This window comes from Zalophus californianus, chromosome 6 (assembly GCF_009762305.2).
Source record: "Zalophus californianus isolate mZalCal1 chromosome 6, mZalCal1.pri.v2, whole genome shotgun sequence".
Taxonomy (NCBI): domain Eukaryota; kingdom Metazoa; phylum Chordata; class Mammalia; order Carnivora; family Otariidae; genus Zalophus; species Zalophus californianus.
The window spans coordinates 14,920,641-14,942,670 of NC_045600.1; the positions used below are offsets into that span (position 1 = coordinate 14,920,641).

General features: G+C 39.7%; 1 protein-coding gene across 15 annotated transcripts in view; it reads right to left on the reverse strand.

Annotated features, from left to right (window-relative positions):
• The window catches only part of ZC3H14 (zinc finger CCCH-type containing 14), a 48,068-nt gene extending 27,277 nt beyond the window's left edge, over positions 1-20,791 (reverse strand). For 13 of the 15 annotated variants that reach the window (XM_027572435.2, XM_027572434.2, XM_027572427.2 and 10 more), the window contains exons 1-9: positions 20,457-20,492; positions 19,973-20,015; positions 11,453-11,567; positions 9,204-9,244; positions 8,148-8,343; positions 7,367-7,796; positions 6,502-6,662; positions 6,015-6,115; positions 4,112-4,267 (exon numbers count right to left, since the gene is read on the reverse strand). In XM_027572435.2, coding sequence (XP_027428236.1) covers positions 4,112-4,267; positions 6,015-6,115; positions 6,502-6,662; positions 7,367-7,796; positions 8,148-8,343; positions 9,204-9,244; positions 11,453-11,567; positions 19,973-20,015; positions 20,457-20,492 — 1,279 coding nt within the window. Of the gene's footprint in view, positions 1-4,111; positions 4,268-6,014; positions 6,116-6,501; positions 6,663-7,366; positions 7,797-8,147; positions 8,344-9,203; positions 9,245-11,452; positions 11,568-13,926; positions 13,980-19,972; positions 20,016-20,456 lie in introns of all 15 variants that reach the window. The other 2 variants (XM_027572428.2, XM_027572419.2) reach the window with 2 other exon arrangements.
• Between the last annotated feature and the right edge of the window lie 1,239 nt (positions 20,792-22,030).

The window sequence follows — 22,030 nt, forward strand, 5'->3', positions numbered from 1 at the left end:
GGCCAATACGAATCAAAAAAGAAGGGTGCCTGGGTGGCTCAGTCAGTTAGGCATCTGCCTTTGGCTCAGGTCATGATCCCAGGGGTCCTGGGATCAAGCCCGCATCGGGCTCCCTGCTGAGCAGGGAGACTGCTTCTCCCGCTCCCTCTGCCTGCCACTCCCCTTGCTTGTGCTTTCTTTTTCTCTGTCAAATAAATAAAATCTTTGGCAAAAAAAAAAAAAAAAAAAAGAAAGAAAAGATGACAGAGCTATGAATGGCTTAAACTTTCCATTAATAGGCAAACTCAGATTGGGTTAAAAAAACAACAATATAGGGGCGCCTTGGGCGTTCAGTCAGTTAAGGGTCTGACTTGGTTTTGGCTCAGATCATGATCTCAGGGTCCTGAGATCAAGCCCCACATCGGGTCTCACACTCAGCACGAAGTCTGCTTGTCCCTCTCCCTCTGCTCCGCGCCCCCCCCGGAATAAATAAAATCTTTACAAAACAAACAAAAACAACAATCTAGCTTTATAATATTTAAGAGATATATCTGCCTAAAGCATTAAAGAGGTCAGAGAAGACTGACAATAAAGGCATGGAAAACAAATATGACAGAAGTATAGAGAAATTGAGATAAATTTGTCATCGTAATGGACAATCTCAAGACCTTCTCTCATTAAGTCAAGCAAACCAAACACCCAGTAAGGTCAAGATTTGAACAACATAACCATAGAGCTTTATCTACTCAATGCAAAATTCTCAATCCAACAATTACAGCCTACTTCCTTTCAAAATGCACATGGAAGATGTGCAAAATTAATGTCTTAAGTCTTAACAATTTTCAAAAAATATGTATTACACAGATCACACTGACACAATGCAATCAAGTCAGGAGTACATAATAGACTAAAAGACAAATCCGCTGTATATTATAAATTACAAACATTTCCAAATAACTCATGGGTCAAAGATGAAGATCATAATAGGAATTAAAGATACTTTGATAATAAAAACATTATATATCAAAATTTGTGATATGCAACAGAAATGGCACCTCAAGAGAAATTTACAGCTTAAATGTTTACATTTGAAAAGACAAGCAGAGATAAATTAATAATTAAAAATATAGGTGGATATATTAAAAATAAGAGCAGAAACCAAAGAAATAGAAAACCAAGACATCAAAGAAGAATCAAAAAAGCCAGAATTATTGTTAAGTCTTTGAACACATTAACAAAATAAACTTCTGGTGACAGACTAATCCGAGACAAAAAGAGAAATAGCATGAATACTGTGAGGTGATTAGGCTAGAGATGAAAAAATGCCAATATCGTGCCAATATATGTATGCATATTTAGATTTTAGTCACAAAGCTGTAAAACAGTAAGTAAGTACAGTAATTAATCGCTGCTTGCAGAATGTCACTTTGCACTTGCGAATAAACCAATTCAGTAAGAGTAGTAAGTCCTCATCAGATGTACTTGATTCCATTTCAAATTTTTGACCTCTTACTTTAAAACAAACACAGAGAGAACCACACAAAACAGTAGCTTAATGAATTTTGTAAGGCAAAACATCCTTACAGTCACCATTCAGGTCCAGAAAATAGAACTGTGCCAACCACCCCAGAAACCTCTCCATATTTGCTCCATCTCGATCAGTCCTCTCCTAAAGTAACCACTTATGCCTTATAGTAACCTAAAATTTCTTTGTGGCACACAAGTGTGTATCTCTAGACACTACAGTTTAACCTTGCACCTTGTTATTTTGTCTTTTAATCTAGAATTCTCAGGCTGTTTGACCTATATGGAGTCCCAGAGACTGTTCTTTGCCTGCTGCATGCACATTCATGATGTGACAACCAACATATTCCTTGGGCCTCTGTACTTCCTGCAAGTTGACTGCTGGATCAGAGCCCTGATAACCCAGGTTCAAATCCTCTGGCAAGATTAAGGTAGTTTTGCTTTTTGGTGCAAAACAGTGATTTTATTAAAGCATGGGGACAGGACCTATGGGCAGAAAGACCTGCTGCCAAGACTAAGGTAGTTTTATTCTTTCATCTGGAGGCATGAAATGACTATTTTGCTTTTTTTAGTAGCCATTAATCATCAGTGCCTAGATTAATTCACTGAGTTGAGGGGGGGGGGAAAAAACCCAACAAGCTATAATCCTATCATTCTGTTTTTACTTATTAGCTGGAGGAGTTTTTAAAAATGCTTTTTCTAGGGGTGCCTGGCTGGCTCAGTCTGAAGACTGCAACTCTTGATCTCATGGTCATGAGTTCAAGCTCCACACTGGGCACAGAGTTTACTTTAGAGAAAAAAAAGGGGGGGCGCCTGGGTGGCTCAGTCGTTAAGTGACTTCGGCTCAGGTCATGATCCCAGGGTCCTGGGATCGAGCCCCACATTGGGCTCCCTGCTCTGCGGGGAGCCTGCTTCTCCCTCTCCCACTCCCTCTGCTTCTGTTCCCTCTCTCGCTGTATCTCTCTCTGTCAAACAAATAAATAAAATCTTAAAAAAAAAAAAAGTGCTTTCCTCATCGGCTATATTCAACTCTGGATATAGTACAAAAGCAGCAAGAGACAATATATACATGAATGAGTCCAATAAAACTGTATTTACAAAAGCAGATCTTAACTCCTATACTATTTGGTTATACAGGGATACCATTCTTTAACGGAAAGACAGCATGCTCAATAATTTTATTTATCCAGTTTTCAACACAATGAATTAGTATTATACCTCTAGAAGGTGACCAATTAATTTACTTTTAAAAAATACGAAATCATGGGGGTGCCTGGGTGGCTCAGTCGGTTAAGCATCTGCCTTCGGCTCAAGTCATGATCCCAGATCCTGGGATCGAGTCCCACATCGGACTCCCTGCTCAGTGGGGAGTCTGCTTCTCCCTCCACCCCTCCCTGCTGCTCGTGCTCTAATAAATAAAATCTTTAAAAAAATATATGAAATCTTGGATTTAAACCTGTCAGATGGGCTTCAATACACTGCAATTCTTACCCTCACTGAAGCTCAAATGCTTTCAAGTTGCTCTTTACAAATTGGCCCATTTACACTTTCTAGTTAGTACCTACTGGCTGTTTCAGAATTGTCCTGTTCTCAGGTCCATCATTTATTGGATTTGCACATAATGCTGACATGGCAAAATGCACAAGGATTTTTTTTTTTAAAGAGAGAATGAAGAGACAAATACAGAATGGAATCATTAAGGCCTCATGAAACAAATAAATTTGAAATGAACCTGAAACAGTTTCAAGAACACAGTTAAGGAGGAATGAAAAAATGCATGTCAGCATTAGAAAAGTGTAAGTCAGAAATAACATGACGAGCATTCAGTTTTGATGGGGTTTTCTAATTTAGCTCTCAACAGAAAAGAAAAAGATGGAAACTAGGACCTTTTTTGATAGGAAGAGAAGCGGTCGGAGAGCAGTGGAAAATGACTGGGCAGGCCCAGAGACCAGACAGCCAAACTGCCTAAAGGCCAAGCTGTTGGCATCAATCCCAGACAATGCATGAGGTGGAAAAGTTATAATGCTCTCAAGAAGAAGTCACATGATCAGAGCACACTTTACACAGGCAAAGTGTACTGGAGATGGAGTTAGTGGGGGATGAAAGAAAGGACACAGAAAGATCAGCTCGAGGCTAACTGCAGTTTGCCAGCAGCAAAAGAATAAAGTAGGGTCACTGGGACAATTGACCAGGTCAAAGAAAGGATGCTAAGAAAGGAGATTTAAAGATGCAATTCCCAGTTCAAGAGAACAGGGGTAGGATTAATAAAAAGAAGAAAAAATGCAAGTATCTATGTATCTCTAAGTAGAAACTTTCTTAGGACCAACAAAATACTGGTAATTATTAAGGCTAGGTAACTGGGTTCATGGGAATTCATTGCACTATTCTTCCCACTTTTAAAAACATTAAAAATTTCTGTAATAAAAAGACATAAAAATTCTGAAATGTGTAGGCTTAGACTTTCCTCATGGTGCCTTCTCATCCTATTTTTGGGCCTAATGAGCAGTTTTCTCATAGAACTAACATTTCATAAACACCCACTGGCAAATGTTTAAAGCCTCATGAGAAAGTGTAAGAGTAGAGAATGACATGTTATTTAAATTATTACCTTGGCTTTTTTCTATATTATCTCCCTTTGTTTCCTCTTCTTTAATGGGGGTACTTATTCTGGGGGTCCTGCTTTGCCCCTGGACCATTTCTGCCAGCAATTCTTCTTGAGAAGTTCGAGTTCTGGGAGCAACTGGAAGTGTCTGTTTCTGTGAGACTTTTTAAAAGGAAAAAAGATGGGAAATGCAGATGCAGTAATACATCAAAACTGAGCAGTGAATATGTCCTCTTAAACATAAATGCCTCCTTGAGTTTAGAACATATGAAAAATTTGAAACAGTTCACAGATAACACTTTTTTCTTATAATATTCCAGAAAGATAGATACCTGCTTCATCTATACATTTTAAACCACATGCCATAAATACACTGCCACATATATGTATTCATTTTTAACCAAATGTAGTTTTTTTTTTTTCTTAAAGATTTTATTTGACAGAGAGAGAGCACAAGCAGGCAGAGCGGCAGGCAGAGAGAGAGGGAGAAGCAGGTTCCCCACTGAGCAGAGAGCCCGATGTGGGGATTGATCCCAGAACCCTGGGATCATGACCTGAGCCGAAGGCAGACGCTTAACGACTGAGCCACCCAGGCGCCCCAACCAAATGTAGTTTAAACTTTGCTTCATGATCATGTAACAACTTTAAAAAATTATAATTTACATAATATAGGTCAAGAATGAACTTCAATGCTAGTTCTCAAAAATATGTGGGGAATCTTCCACTATTATAAAAACAGGGGGGGCACCTGGGTGGCTGAGTTGGTTAAGCATCTGACTCAATTTGGCTCAGGTCATGATCCCAGGGTCCTGGGATCGAGCCCAGGATAGGGCTCCTTGCTCAGCAGGGAGCCTGCTTCTCCCTCTCCCCACCACCCCTGCTCATGCTCTCTCAAATAAATATACCTTAAAAAAAAAAAAAAACACAAAAAACTACTCAATTGTGGAAAGGCAAAGAAATGAAATGTAAATACATCAGGTCTAGTTTTGGCCTTTGCCTGATAACCCTTATATATGCCAAAACCTGTTTATGTTCAAGGTTAAGTTAGAAAGGAGAAGCAACAGGATACCTATGAGGTTCAAAAGCTGATAACATAATTTACTTCCACTTTAGGAAGGGGTCACAAAAAGAGATACAAAAGAGAATGAAAAAGCAGAAAAATGCTAAAAGAACAGTCATCAAATCCATAGCAAAAATAAAATAAAAATTTTTAGAGTGGGCAATCATCAGTTTTTATTAACCGAAAATTTTACACACTGGCTTCAGCACGTGGGGCAGAGTACAGAATTTATAGCAATATGGCACCCACGATTTAGTTTGATTTCAGAACAAGCTTTCTGTAAGGTCAGATTATATGTGACTTATTTCCTTTGTTTTAAAAACATGCAATACCTTTACATTCTCTCATAAAATAATTTAGTACTTCCACTAGGACTAGGGAAGGAACATCACAAATGAGTCTTCTCTGCCTTATATTCCTTAATGGGCTCTACTGAAAGCAAAGAAGCCAATCTGCTCATGCACTAGCCAAATTTTTCTAACCCTGACCTCTTAATATCCAACTCTGCTCCCTTTTATAGATCATAAATTTCTATCAAATGCTAACTCCAATGCCATGAATATGAAAGTCCCACCTTTATCAAAACTCCCTATAAAAATTTTATATTTCACACACACTAGAAAGAGGGAATAAAAGGCATTACACAGCTGCTCAAAGAACTAAATTACACTGACAGCTGGAAGTTTCTCAAAGTGATCTCCTTCTAAAACCGTTCTTCTCTGAACCTCTTCTTGGTCCTGACATCCGGCAAGTGTCTTTACTATACCACAACTTGGGAAGCAATCAATTCTAACTTCCTCAAGAATTAAAGAAAACTCCCTTAATGTAAACATAATATATTTAAATTACCTGTAGAATAGTTAGTTGTTTTTGTTACAGATTCTTGAGCTTCAGATATAGCCTTCAAAATTAGATTCTTGTTAGCTTGTTTAGAAGGTGGAAGTGAAGGTCTAAAAAAAGTTAAAAGTATTTTGATTAAATTTTAGATTTGAGTTCTTCACATGCTAGCTATCCATTAGGCCTTTGCTACAGCCTTCTCTTAGGTTTTGTACAGACTAGGTGTAGTTTTTAGGAAATGTCAACTAGATTGGAACCTTTTAACTTTTTAAATAATGAGTCTGGATCACCCCCTCCCCCCACCGTATTCCAGTTTTTAGTATTCTCTGCAATCTATTCCAATTTTAAGCAACTCCTCTTTCATTAATCTGTTTCTCAAAAACCAAAAGAAAAATCTTACATGCTATTAAAATTTTATTTTCATGATATCCTCCTTCAAGAAACCCAGAAGATTCCATCAGGCAATTAAAGATTAATTTACAGACAATGGTCAAGGTACCTCCTTTCAGGCTTTGCTGGCACTGACACACTGCTGGAGATGCTTCCTGTACGAGACCCACAGTCATCATCTTCCTCCTCCTCTTCTCCATCATGATTGAATTTTTTTACTTTAACAACTGAACTTACCACAGGCAACTTTCTCTTCCGAAAGTTTTCTTCCTGCAATCAGATAAATTTACGCTTACCTAGTCTCAGAGAAAAAACAAAGTTCTACCACAGTATTTTTTTTCCCAAGAAAAGGCCAATCACGTTAAGAATTCACAAGCTATTTCTTGGTTTCTTATAAAAGTAAATATTATCCTAAGAGCCAATCATTAGCTAAAACAAAAACTAGTGCTTTACATTCATTTATAAACAGCAGAATATAGCACCGGTGAGGAAACTCATAAAATGGAATTACTTAGTTGTTTCCTAGTTAACTGCTGTGGAAAATCTAAAACTGACCTAAAATTCCACCAAAATTATAAGGTAAGGTTACAGTTATCTCAAATGTTGGCATCCCAGGAAGGTAAACAAGATGTAAAATATCTATAGAAGCCAGCTGTGGAGAGGAAAATCTGGTGTAGTATGTTGAGTAGCATAGAAATCAGTTTAAAGTAAACTTGCAATATGTGTTTAGTTATTTCAGATAAGTCAGTTTTAAGAAATGCCAATTTTCAGCCTAAGAAGCCAGAATTTATAAGCATATGCAGGGGTGCCTGGCTGGATCAGTTAGTAGAGCATGTGATTCTTGATCTCAGGGTTATAAGTTCAAAAGCCCCATGATGGGCATGCAGCCTACTTAAAAAAATAATTTTAAAAATTAAAAAAAAAAGAGAGATAGATAGATAGATACACACACACACACACACACACACACAAACCTCAATACTCATTTTTTCTGAGTTGTTTCTGAAAAAAGGACTATAAGTCTCTTCTAAGCTGTTAAGCATTTCCGGTTCACACAAACGTCCTGTTTCATATACCCGGCTGTTCTGTGTATCAGGTTGCTTGGCAGCATGAATACTGTTTGGCTGCTGCTGAAATTGCAACCTGTTTAAATGAACACCACTATCTGCATTTCGACTTGCAGGTGGTCGATAAATTTCAATAGAAGGGCGAGAAGAACCATATGCAAGTGTCACTGTAGGTTTTTTCTGAGATAAGGGATTCTCCTGCACAAAATTGAGGTCTTCATCAATGAGATCATCTGGTTCTGGCTTAATATCAATCACATCTTCAGAGGGTGCTGGCTCCCTCAGAGGCTTCACAGTTGACATTAATCGGGTTGCAGCTCCATCATCATAAGTCTGTCTATTTTTAAAAACAATACACACACAAAATTTTAACCAACTAAGAGCAGTATCTTCAAATCTTCAAAGAATACTTAAATTTTAATGAAAAAGTTTAGATACTCCCTTTACGTATTCCGTTAAAAACTACTTTAAAATTACTTTCTTTTTTAAAACTTTGATTTACTATATTTGAGGTAAAAGATAATCATACATAGGTCTTATCATTATCTTATTAAAAAAAAAATTGCTCACAACCACCTCAGTATTTCCAAAAATTTCTGAAAACAAAAATTTTAAAGATCTAAAAACTAATGTCAAGGTCACATACACATACCCATCTACCCACAGCAGGTCTACACAGGACTCTTACCTGACAGTAGTGGTTTTTTGCTCCTGTGAACTAGTAGAAACCCTGGAATCTCTTTTTTCAGGTCTAGTGCTAGCAACCGCAAGAGGCGGCACTGCGGCTTCATGCCTTCTCTCATCTCCCCGACTGAAACAGCTCTTGTTTGAAGACACGTTATTATCAAAGATGTTAGTATCAGAAGACTTAAGACTGGAAGGGTCTGGAAAGAGAAACACATGGTCCTTTTAAGCTGTTTTTATTAACTTTCAACCTTTCCCTTCTTCATCACCAATTTAAAAGCAATGTGTTCTACCACAACATTTTTAATGGCTGATTGTTACTCCACACGTAGTTAATAATTAATTCAATTTACTATTACTGAACTTTTAAGTAATTTTCCAATATAAAATATTAAAACATCCTCAAGGCGCTTGGGTAGCTTAGTCAGTTGAGCAACCGACTAGTGATTTCGGCTCAGGTCGTGATCTCATGGGTGGTGGGACTGAGCGCCATGTCAGGCTCTGTGCTTAGCACAGAGTCTGCTTGAGATCCTCTCTCTCCGTCTGTACTCCCTCCACATTCTCATGCATGCTCTCTTTCTCTCTTTTTCAAATAAATAATCTTTAAAACTAAATAAATAAAATATTAAAACATCCCTGAAGCTAAAAACACTACACACATTTACAATTATCTCCTTAGGATAAATTGCATAGTTTCCCTTCCCTTGTTTAAATTATCTTTATGTTAAATTTATTGCTCTTGAATTCATAATTCATGAGCTAAGAAAGTTCCAAGAAACTATTATTTTCAAATTTATGGGATTTTTTCCAAAGCAGTGTAAATGGCTTGGAAAGAAAATGTTAGGGGCGCCTGGGTGCCTCAGTTGGTTAAGTGTCTGCTTTCGACTCAGGTCATGATCCCAGAGTCCTGGGATCAAGCCCCACATCAGTCTCCCTGCTCAGCGGGGAGTCTGCTGCTCCCTCTGCCCCTCTCCCTGCTCGTGATCTCACTATCTTGCAAATAAATAAGATCTTAAAAGAAAATGCTACAGTAAATTCCAAACGTTTGAATGAATCTTACCAGTTGTAACAGAGCGAAGTTTATCTAACACACCATGAAGCCTAAAAGAAAAAAAAAACAAAAATATTAAAGCTTCCCTCAATCAAGATTTTATTTCAACTATCACTTGAAATTTGATGACATTATAGAATCTTCCTTCAGATATAAATATTGATAAATGGTAATTAATGGACAAAAAGTATCAAAGTTAAAGAAATGCCACATTTTTTAAAAAGGCTTATATGAATACTATAGAAGCCAAACAAAAATCATTATTTTTTCATCATTACTTTCAACATCTTCTGTACAAATAAGGGCAAAGATATTATCTGACCACAGTCTTGATCTACAAAAAATGTAATTTTGTTTTATAAGGACTAAAAACTCCGTGTAGCATATGGTAAAAGATAAAATATCAGAAATATGTAATACAGCTTATTACTACAATTACTTAAGCAGAGTTTATTTATATGGTTTCTGGAACAACTTAATTCTGAGAGGTGAAAAAACCTGAAAAATAGTATCAAAACATATCACTTCATTACTAATGCTGTAAACAAGCACAGGTTATCACCTTGCTTATAATATACCCTATTTTAGTAGTTATATGCAAAGCAAATTTGCCTTACAATCCCTTCCAAGAGCCGTACCTCCTGAAAATACCAGAAATATCTCATTATGATGTCTCACCCAGAACCCAGTCACATGCTACTGTCCCCTTGGACACAATTATTGCAGGGCTCCAAACAATCGTAATAGTCCATTTCAGGCTGATGTCAATGAACATTTAACCAGGGAAATAAAGAGTTCAAACAGAGACACCGTAACTTGCATCAGTACATATTAAGGAATTTATGGCAAGATGAGAAAATTGAATTAATTCGATTTTAAATTCAAATTCATTTAGTCCTTTATGTAAGAAATTTGTCCCAAGCCTTCCATCAAGTTATCTAAGAAAGGATCTCTAGGTTATCTAAGAAAGGATCTCTAGGTCAATCTTCCATAGTATACTAGTGGGACTCAAACCCAAAAAGTGATACAAAGGTTGAACCAAAAGTCAAGTCATAAAACATGTATATGAAACAGAACAAATACCTGGAGTGCAGAAGAGTTAAAAAAAAAAAACGTACTCATGATAACTTCCCCAGTCAAAAGTACCACAGTCTCTCTCTCTCTCTTTTTTGGTAAATTCTGGGGACTAAGTGTAATGAGTGGGTTAGGACAACCCCTCTGCAGTAGTTGGCTGTACCAAAAAATGTGAGGATCAACCACTGTACTGAATGTCATACAAAACTGTATAATCTAAACAACATAAAGAATTCTGTGTTGAATTTCAAGAAAACTTCACAAGACTTGCAAAGCATATAGTGGCCCACAGGGGCAAAAACACCTTCAAGATAAACTTTAGTTTAAAGGCAAGAAATTAACCAGTTTCATATCCCTCTTTAATGCCTATTACCTCTCCCAGTCTCTTGCCATCCAAAGCAAGCAGACCACTCTGCTCACTCAACTTTTGCTCCATTATTAACTTATGTTGTAATTGGTGGTTCCCAGAGTGAGGGCGCTTATAGGAGTACTTCCTGATCTATTCTCAGTCACATGATTACCCTCCCGCCACCCTCGTTCTACCTCAAACCTGCCTTCTTAAATTGAATCTTATGCTTTTAAGTCACTCTTCTAAACTAAAGACAATACTTGGTTTGAAAAAGAACACTGAAAATAACACGAATTTATATTTGAACATAAAATTGTCTTTTTAAAATTCTAAACTTCAGAAAGTTCCAAACTTTTAAAAATGATTTGAAATTTTGTCCAAAAATTTTGCCTCCTAAAGGTTAACTCATTAGAGAAAGCAATTTAGGAAGTCAACCCAGCCCCCAAAATACATGTAAACTGGTTTTGGTTGGGGGAAAGGAATAAGATGCAAACATTTACAAAAGAAACATAACAACTGCAATTAAGATAGACTAAGGACTTGCCATGGGCCAGGCACAGCTACAAGTTCATTACACGTACTTTTTCATTTAATCCTTACAACAGTCCTATAAAGGGGATTTATTAATCCCATTTTACAAACAGAAAAACCAAGGCAAGAGGCAGATCCAGGATTCAACCTCAGGAGTCTGGCTCCAGAAGCTGTGCTCTCATGGCTCACTACCTCCCTCTCCACAGTGAATCTGACTCTCCTGTCAAGAACCTCTTTTCAGACAGACTACCTACTCTGACTTGTGACAAACTTTGGTCTAAGGGGTAAAAATTCAGAAACATACCATACGGTGAATCGAATTGTGTTGTTCCCTAGAAACAGGGACAGGTCCTCTGTCATTTGGTCCTGACTTTTCTTGTTGGCCACCATCACCATAATGTAATCAGGAAGTTCTTCATCTAGTTAAAAGGAAAAGTATATAAAAACTTTATGTTTTCCTCAATATTGTCTTCTACTTAAGTCAATGTACTTGAAAATATAGCTCTAAAAATTAGTATCTCAGCTCTACTAGAATTATGTTGGACAAGAAAGTATAGTTTTTCCCCTCTTCATTACATAGGTATTTCAATTACTAGAAGGATGGGAATTAGGAATAACTAACAAATACTTATAAAACTAGATATTGTGAATTACAGTATCAAACTTGAGAGTGTATTGTCTTTTTATCTTTTTAATAATGCTCATCAATTTCAGAGAAGCTTCCAGAAAGCATATGGACATTCCTCAAGAAAGTTTAACTGAGTTTTGTCTAGTTTTATGTTTATCTGTTTCAAAATGATACTCATTTCTCAAGAGAACATCTTTATCCTCAGTAAAGGCAGATTTCTATTATCTCAGGGTAACCAATTTGCACCAACAGCAAATAAACTAAAACCACCCAAGCACTCTCATCATTTAAAAAATGTATTTAAATAATTTCAACTTCATTCAGTTTTATCCTCATACGCTCCTAACACAATGATTATGAAGGTGAGGTCTAGGACCAAAAACAACAAAAACAAAACCACCACAGGAAGAAGATAAGGAAGCAAAGGCATTTATCAAGAACTCTAATCCCCACCAAAAAAATTCCTTCCGATTTAGTACCTTAAAGATTCGTATTTCTAAGTAGGCAGAAAGGTTCATTTCAGAAGTACTATCAGACAAAAAAAGTACTATAAAACATTTGTTTCAAGGAGAATTATCAAAAATCCAGTTCAAGAAAAGCACAAATATACTTAGCCCAATCTACAAATGAAGAGAAATCTAAATTTTTTACTGCTCTATTGGTATGAATATACAATTTACTCATTTTATGTCAGTGGATATTTAGATCTCTTGCAATTTTACTAACAAAAAAAAATGTTGCAAAGAAATTTTAGTCTAGGTGGCAACCCTCCCTCCGGAGAGTTAGTGTCACCTTACAGTGTTATTACAAAACTGATTATACTCTCTGTGCTGTACTTTTCATCTATGACTTATTTGATAACTAGATATTTGTACCTCTTAATCCCCTTTATCTAGTTCACCCATCCCTCACCTACCGCCCCTCTGGCAACCACCAATTTGTTCTGTGTATCTAAGAGTCAGGGCTGGTTTTAGTTTTTTTATTTTTTACTTAAGTAATCTCTACACCCAACATGGGGCTTGAACTCATGACCCTGAGATCAAGAGTCACATGCTCTACTGACTCAACCAGCCAGGTGCCCATTTTTTTAGAATCCACATGTAAGAAGATCATATGGTATTTGCCTTTCTGTGTGACTTAGTGTAATACCCTCTAGCTCCATCCATGTTGTCGTAAATGGCAAGATCCCCTTGTTTTTAAAGGCTGAATAATATTCCATTATAAACATATACACACACGTATATATTATCTTTTTTTTAAGATTTTATTTATTTGAGAGAGAGAGAATGAGAGACACAGAGCACAAGGGGGAAGAGGGTTAGAGGGAGAAGCAGACCCCCCACTGAGCAGGGAGCCCAATGTGGGACTCGATCCCGGGACTCCAGGATCATGACCTGAGCTGAAGGCAGTCACTGAACCAACTGAGCCACCCAGGTGCCCTCTTATCTTCTTTATATAGTCATCTATCAATGGGCACTTGGGCTGCTTCCATTTCTTGGCTATTGTAAATAATGCTACAACATAACATAGAGAAGCATGTTCTTTTCGAATCAGTGGTTTTGTTTTCTTTGGGTAAATACCCAATAGTGGAATTACTGGATATAGTACTTCTATTTTTAATTTTTTTAAATATTTTATTTATTTACTTGACAGAGAGACAGAGTACAAGCAAGGGGAGTGCCAGGGAGAGAGAGAAGCAGGTTCCTGCTGAGCAGAGAGCCCGCTGTGGGGCTCAATCCCAGGACCCTGGGATCATGACCTGAGCCGAAGGCAGATGCTCAACCGACTTGAGCCACCCAGGTGCCCCTATTTTTAATTTTTTTGAGGAACCTCCATACTGTTTTCCATAGTGGCTGCACCAATTTGCATTCCCACCAATGGAATGAGGGTCCCTTTTTCTCTACATCCTTGCAAAGTTCTTGTCTCTTTGATTCCAGCCATTTTGACAGATGTAAAGTGATATATGTGGTTTTGATTTGCATTTCCCTGATGACTAGTGATGTTAATATCTTTTCATGTGTCTGTTGGCCATCTGTATGTCTTCTTTGGAAAAATGTCTGTTCAGGTCCTCTGTCCGTTTTTTAAATGGATTTTTTTTTTGGTGTTAAGTTATATAAGTTTTTTATACATTTTGGATATGAAGCCCTTACCAGATGTATCATTTGCAGATATCTTCTCCCATTCAGTAGGCTGCCTTTTTGTTCTGTTGAAGAAATCTGAATATTTAATGAAATCATGCAAATGTGAGGCAATATAAGTGGGAACAAGAAGCCATTTATAATACTTTGCACAGTATCAAAAGGTTCCCACTGTTTCTGGCAATTACAGCAATAAGCCTGGTAGCCTATTTATGCAAAGTGTACCTACCTCCTATGGACTACCATTGGTAACCCAGGAAAGGTGAACAAAAAAAGTTAGAATGCTTTGCCAGCCTTCACAGATTTTCTCCCTCACAATGTCAACGATGAAAATGTGCTTTCCTGGGCGCCTGGGTGGCTCAGTGGGTTAAGAGTCTGCCTTCAGCTCAGGTCATGATCCCAGGGTCCTGGGACCAAGTCCTGCATCAGGCTCCCTGCTCAGTGGGGAGCCTGCTTCTCCTTCTCCCTCTGCCTGCCACTCCTCCTGCTGGTGCACGCCCTGTCAAAGAAAGAAAGAAAGAGAGAGAGAGAGAAAGGGAGAAAGAGAGAGCTAATAGTGACAGGAAAGCACATTTTCTTTCTTTCTTTTCTTTCTCTCTATTAACTTGCATTTTCTTTTTTTTTTAAAGATTTTATTTATTTATTTGAGAGAGAGAATGAGAGATAGCACGAGAGGGAAGAGGGTCAGAGGGAGAAGGAGACTCCCTGCCGAGCAGGGAGCCCGATGTGGGACTCGATCCCGGGACTCCAGGATCATGATCTGAGCCAAAGGCAGTTGCCCAACCGAGCCACCCAGGTGCCCTAGCTTGCATTTTCTAACATTCTAGGTGAGATCAGTGGCTGCTCCAGTACAGGGTCAAGGCAGGGAAAGGTGGAAAGGAAGGATAAAAAGGAGCCCCAGGGAACTTCTGGGAGTAATGAATACGTTCATTAGTCTAATTATCATGTGTATTTGTCAAGACTTACCGGATTGTACACTTTAAATACGCAGTTTAATATACCAATGTTAACATACTAATCATATCTCAACAAAGCCATCGGAAATTCATACAGTTTTCTCAGTATACAAAACAGAAAATAAGAATCTAATGAAAAATTAATGTGTTCATGATACGTTTCCACAGATTTCGAACTTCTCAAATTTATTTGAAATCTATACTGGGAAAAAAGTGAGTGTTTTGGAGGTTTATGCAAAGCTCAGGCTTCTAAAATGTGAACGAAACGGTCAACTATACTAAAAGAATTTTTTTAAATAAAAAATAAAATGTGAATGAAGGACTGCTCTGAACCGTAATCGCCTTCCCACTGAAGTGCTCCATTTTAAATATGAACACAAATGAGAAGTTATCACTCCTAAGAGTTGTTCGCCACCCCATGCCTTGAAAATAAATACTCAGATATTTATTAAATACTATTGCTTCCATAACCTTAAAGGTTTCCAGGACTCTTTCTTACAGAGAGAGGGATTAGAAAGTCATCCTTTTCAGAAGGACAATGATGTATATACATACAATCAGGTAGCTAATTGTAAACCTAAATTCATAATGTATACTTTTATCTCAGAATAACTGTAACCCGTTTTTCTACTTAATCAACACTTATTAAAAAAAAAAAAAGTCATACTCTCTGCTAGGCCACTGGGACATCACAAATACTAAGTCTCTGCCCTCAAGAAATGTCCAGTCAAGAAACAGACACAAGTTGGGAAGCCATGCTAATGTGTCAATCACTGGAAGAGATTTCAGTGGAGTTCTAGAGGAGCACACAAGAGTGACTCCTATGCCTTTGTTGGCATCAAGGACACAGAAGACCTGAGTTCTCTGGTCTTAAATCTGCTACTGACCAGCTCTACTACTCCCAAGACTCCATTTTTTTTAGTGCTTTTTTAAAAAAAGATTTATTTGACAGAGAGCGCGCGCACACATGAAGGGGGAGTGGCCGACAGAGGGAGAGGGAGAAGCAGGCTTCCCACTGAGCAGGGAGCTGGATCCCAGAACCATGGAATTATGATCTGAGCCAAAGACAGATGCTTAACTGACTGAGCCACCCAGGCGCCCCTCCATTTTTTTTATTGTAAAAGGAATACTACTACCTGCCATTCCCACTTAGCACTGTGTTCAGGAACAAATATAACTATATGAATATATTCTGAAAATCAAACTATTTTCATTTTTTAAACTATTTATATTTTTAATATAATTACATTTCATATTGAACAACATTAAACTTATTAATAGACTCAAAATTCTTGGTTTGAGATTTTAGGTAAATGATAGGAATCATCGGGGCGCCTGGGTGGCTCAGTTGGTTAAGCGACTGCCTTCGGCTCAGGTCATGATCCTGGAGTCCCAGGATCAAGTCCCGCATTGGGCTCCCTGCTCAGCAGGGAGTCTGCTTCTCCCTCTGACCCTCCCCTATCTCATGCTCTATCTCATTCTCTCTCAAATAAATAAAATCTTTAAAAAATAATAATAATCTTCAAAAAAATGATAGGAATCATCAATAAGACTGAACTTAGACTCAATTAATACATGTTTGTGCTTTCATGTGCTAGAACTAAGAAAGTTTATGCTAGAGATTCTCTGTAGATTTCTTTTTGAACCAAACAAGTTCCTGACACATAGCTGGTATCCATCAAATGTTGAACAAATAATAAATCATTTCTGGTTCAGCTTCATCTTTACTTCTGAGCTTCAATTCTCTTATCTGTTAAAGGCTTAGAACAATCTTGACAAATAATTTATAAAAAGTGCCCAGCATGTGGTAAGTTAGTAATTTTTTTTTTTTTAAGATTTTATTTATGTATTTAACAGAGAGAGAGAGAGAGAGCACACGTAGGCAGAGTAGCAGGCAGAGGGGGAGGGAGAAGCAGGCTCTCCGCTGAGCAGGGAGCCTGACGTGTGGCTCGATCCCAGGACCCTGGGATCATGACCCGAGTGGAAGGCAGCGGCTTAACCAACTGAGCCACCCAGGCGCCCCAAATTAGTAATTCTCAAACTGTTGGGTCTCAGGTTTGCTTTATGCTCTGATGACCCAGGGCGGGTCAGTCAGTTAAGCTTCCAGCTCTTAATTTCAGTTCAGGTCATGATCGAGTTAGCCACCTTTTTCATGGAACATTATTTTTATCTCCTAACACTGACAAACTAGACATACACTTGAATATTTGGCAGACATTTTCTGGAAAGTGAACAGAGTAAAAGAACTGATACACTTTTTTTTTTTTTTTTAAGATTTTATTTATTTATTTGACAGAGAGAGAATGAGAGATAGAGAGCACAAGAGGGAAGAGGGTCAGAGGGAGAAGCAGACTCCCTGCTGAGCAGGGAGCCCGATGTGGGACTCGATCCCGGGACTCCAGGATCATGACCTGAGCCGAAGGCAGTCGCTTAAGCAACTGAGCCACCCAGGCGCCCCAAGAACTGATACACTTTGTTACCAACGACAAAAAAGAACTTTTATGTGAACTATCTACTGATAATTACCATGCTAGAAAAAATGAGAATTTAAGTCTCATTTAAAATAACACACTTAGGGCGCCTGGGTGGCTCAGATGATTGGGCGTCTGCCTTAGGCTCAGGTCATGATCCCGGGGTCCTGGGATCGAGTCCCACATCAGGCTCCCTGCTGCGTGGGGAGCCTGCTTCTCCCTCTGCCTCTGCCTCTCTCTCTCTGACTTTCATGAATAAATAAAACATTTAAAAAAATAAAATAACACTTATCACGTTAATAAACCCATTTATATCACATAATTAACATTTTTATAAAAAATAACTAAATTTTCCAAAGAAATAACAAAACTAGTTACAATTTTAAAATTTCTTAATATCTGGTTTTTAAAAAGCTAGATTCAATTTCCACTTTTGCATTTAACCTGTTACGGTATGTTGCTCTAATTGAAGAATATGACAAAAATCTGGCCTCACAAATACACAGTTGGAAAAGAAAGTATAGCTGACCCTTGAACATGGGTTTGAACTGCCTGGGTCCAATTATACTTGGATTTTTTTGATACACGTATCAAAAATGCATGTTCTCTTCCTTATGACTTTGTGATATTTTCTTTTTTTTTTTTAAGATTTTTTTTTTGACAGAAAGAGACACAGCAAGAGAGAACACAAGCAGGGGGAGTGGGAAAGGGAGGAGCAGGCTTCCCGCAGAGCAGGGAGCCTGATGCGGGGCTTGATCCCAGGACCCTGGGATCATGACCTGAACCGAAGGCAGACGCTTAACGACTGAGCCACCCAGGCGCCCCTGTGATATTTTCTTTTCTCTGGCTTATTTTCTGTAAAAATATAGAATACATATAATATATAAAATATGTGTTAACAGACTGCTTATGTTACCAATAAGACTTCTGATCAACAGTAGGCTATTAGTAGGTAAATCTGGAGATAGTCAAAAATTATACTCATCTTTAAAACTGTGCCAGGGAGGGGAGTGTCCAGCAGCCCTAACCCCTAAGTTGTTCAAGGGTCAACTGTATTTTAAAAGCCTTTTCAGATACTGTGGACATTCTTCTGTGAAACTACATCAAAACTCAACAAGTGGTAGTTTCTTTAAGGTAGGCAGCATATGGAAACTAAAACTCTATCAATCACCTTTTTGTACCTTGTTACATGAAAATCCATTGATCCACCCTCCACTTTTAATGAATCTTTTTCCCTTGTATAATTTTGTAACATCATGCATTGATCATTTGAAAAACTACTGGTTCAGAGAGCTATACAAATCACTGATATATTGATACAATTCATTGCAAGATACAAAAGAATCATTTGTTAATGTCATCATCAGAAATTCTTTTAAGTACTGGGAAGGAGAAACAAACTTTTCAAAATTCTAATTTTCACCTGAAAGCTCAACTTTTGTTGTTGGTAACAAAGTGTATCAGTTCTTTTCCTCTGTTCACTTTCAAGAAAATGTCTGCCAAATAGCCAAGTGTATGTCTAGTTTGTCAGTGTTAGAAGATAAAAATAATGTTCCATGAAAAAGGTGGCTAACTCGATCACAGAAATCCTTTCCCCTTAGACAGATCAACCTGTTTTAATATACAGAAGTACTTCATGAGCAATTCCTATTTTCTCACATCACACATTTAAAAGACGTAGTCAAGGGCCAAGATTTAAAAAACTATTTTTACTGCTTCACTAATTAAGTGAAACTGGCTTTTTAAAAAAATTCCCAGGGGAGGAGTGATAGGATTTCTCACAGAATCTGGGGTGAGATCTCCAGATTAAGGCACCACCAGTTTAACTCACCATTGCTTTTGCACAATCCAAATGTCAGCCCAGTGAAAATGACAAGTACCCTTTCAGTATTAATGAGAAAATAGTTTTGACTTCAGAGACCCATGGCACCTATCTCTCACATCTTGAGAACCACGTGGTAAATTACTTTTACAGGAGGCACCAGCTTTGGAGCCAAACAGACCCAAATCTCAATCCATAAAGCACTGCTCAAGTAAGCACTCAAAGCCTCAGTTTCCTTGCTTGTACAAGTAGGAGTATTACCACTTACCTTCCAGTGTTCTCCCGGATATTATAATGACCTAACGCATAGACAATGGTTAAGCACAGTGACTGATCAAATTATAAATCATAAAAGCATAAAGAGAAAAAGAACACATTACTGTCGGTGCTAAGAGGAAAAGAGACAGGAAAAAAGAGATTTGAAAATAAAACTCACTGAACCGCGACAGAGGAAACTGCCAGAAAACATTCATATGCAAAGTAACAGTTCTGAAACAAAAAGATCAAGAGGGAAGCAAAGAGAATAGGAAAAACGGAATCAAACAAACATGGAGACTAAAACAGAGCCTCAACAGAGGAGGCTAAACAATCTCAAAAGCAGCATTTAGCGGGTTTTTTTGGGGGGGGCAAGATTGCATACAGAGATTTCAAGAAAAGACAGTAAGAAAAAGAAACCGAAGAGAATCAGATTTGAAAGTAAAACGGGGTTTCTCCAAAGTCGAAAGCACGAAGGGGGGAAAAATGAATTCACTAAAATTCAATTAGCAGCAAAGTCTAAATTCTATTACGCTGACAATCACAAAACTTACCAACATAAGCTCCTAATTCTTGCAGTTTCCCCTTAATGGCACTCTGAGGGAAGAAGAGAAAGACAAACGTGCGTGTGAGAAAAGGCGGAAAACCGCCCGGCTCGGTAACGCAAAGGCAACTTGGCAGCCGCGCGCGCCTCCCGCCCCCTCGGCGCCCAGGTCTCAGGTGGGGGCGGGGAGGCGCCAGGGCCCCTCCCCCGTCCCCGCGCGCCCCCCCAGCCGCGGCCGAGCGCGTCTCTCGCCCGGCGCTCCACGCCTCCTTCCGCTCCCGGCGGCTTTCTCCAGCCGCGGCCCTGCTCGCCCGCCGGCCCGAGGCGACCCAGGCCGAGGAGGAGTCGTTCGCCGACCCCGCAGCTCGCCGAGAGCCCCCGGCGGCGACTAGGCCGCGGCGTCCAGGCCGGGCCCACAGTCCCCGTTACTCCTGACAACCGCGCGCCCGCCCGCTGAGGCCCGGCTTCCCGCCCCCGCCCGACGCGGGCCTTACCCGGATCTTGCGGCTGATCTCGGTGCCGATTTCCATGGCTCCCGGCGGGCTCACCACTGCGCGGCGCCTCGCTTACCCAGAGCCCCGCGCCGGGTCCCGGCCCCGCAGCTCCGCCACCGCAGCCGCCAGCCACCAGCACTGCTCCGGGCCTCGCGATCTGCGTGACCCGCCCCCACCGGCCCGGCGCGCCAGGGAGAGCGGAGTCGAGCGCGCCTGCGCCTGCGCCTGCGCGCATCTGGCCCGCGGAGTCTGTACTCGGGCGGCCTCTGCTGGCGGCTGGGAGAGCAGCGGCGGGAGGATGCCCTCGGTTTCTCTCCGCCCCTCCCCGCACCTGGAGAGCTCTCCCCTGTCCTCGCCCCCACTGACTCATTTTACGCTCTTTGGAAAATAAAGATGAATTAAATGCAGTGGAAGGATCTCTGGCTTTGGTATGATATGTGAGTTAGAATCCAGCTTTCACTGGCTTTTAGGGTGATAATGATTTAGATGATTTAAACCTTTAAGTCCTTAGTTTTCCTACCTGTAAAATAGACTGCCTCCTAGCGGTTGCATTATAATTACACTTGGAGGGAACCGACCCCCCCAGCGCAGGAGAACCAATTAATCACAGTCCTCTTTTTTTCTTTTTTAAAAGATTTTATTTGGGGCGCCTGGGTGGCTCAGTCGTTAAGCGTCTGCCTTCCGCTGGGTCATGATCCCGGGGTCCTGGGATCGACCCCCACATCCTGGCTCCCTGCACAGCAGGAAGCCTGCTTCTCCCTCTCCCACTCTCCCTGCTTGTGTTCCTTCTCTCTTTTTCTGTCAAATAAATATCTTATAAAATATTTTAGGGGCGCCTGGGTGGCTCAGTTGGTTAAGTGACTGCCTTCGGCTCAGGTCATGATCCTGAAGTCCCGGGATCGAGTCCCACATCGGGCTCCCCGCTCAGCGGGGAGTCTGCTTCTCCCTCTGACCCTCCCCCCTCTCATGTGCTCTCTCTCATTCTCTCTCTCTCTCAAATAAATAAATAAAATCTTAAAAAAAATAAAATAAATATTTTAAAAATTAAAATAAAAGATTTTATATAGATAGATATTTATTTGAGAGAGAGAGAGCAGGGGGAGGGGCAGAAAGAGAGGGAGAGAGAGAATCTCAAGCCAACTCCATTGAGCGGGGAGCAGGCGTGGAGCTTGAGCCTACCACCCAGAGATCACCACCTGAGAGGGAATCAAGAGCTGAATGCCCAACCAACTGAGCCACCCAAGCACCCCAATCCCAGTCCTTTCTAATGATTCCACAAGTACTGCTTCCCTTGGGTCTGGTTCTGCCTTCCTTCCCCCCTCCCCCACTCAGAGGCCCTTCCCCAAGATTTACAGTCACTTTCCTGCTCCTTCCTTTCTGAAACCCTTCCTTTAGAGAACTCTATTATTCTTAGGATTTCAGCTGTCATCTCTATGCTGAGAATAACCGAATTTTCTGTCAGCTCTGACTTTCTCCCTAAACTCCACTCCAAAATTCCAGATGACTTCAGGCATTTGTATTTCCCCCAAATTAAGCACATCAAAATTTACGTCTTCATTATCTTTCCTGTCCCC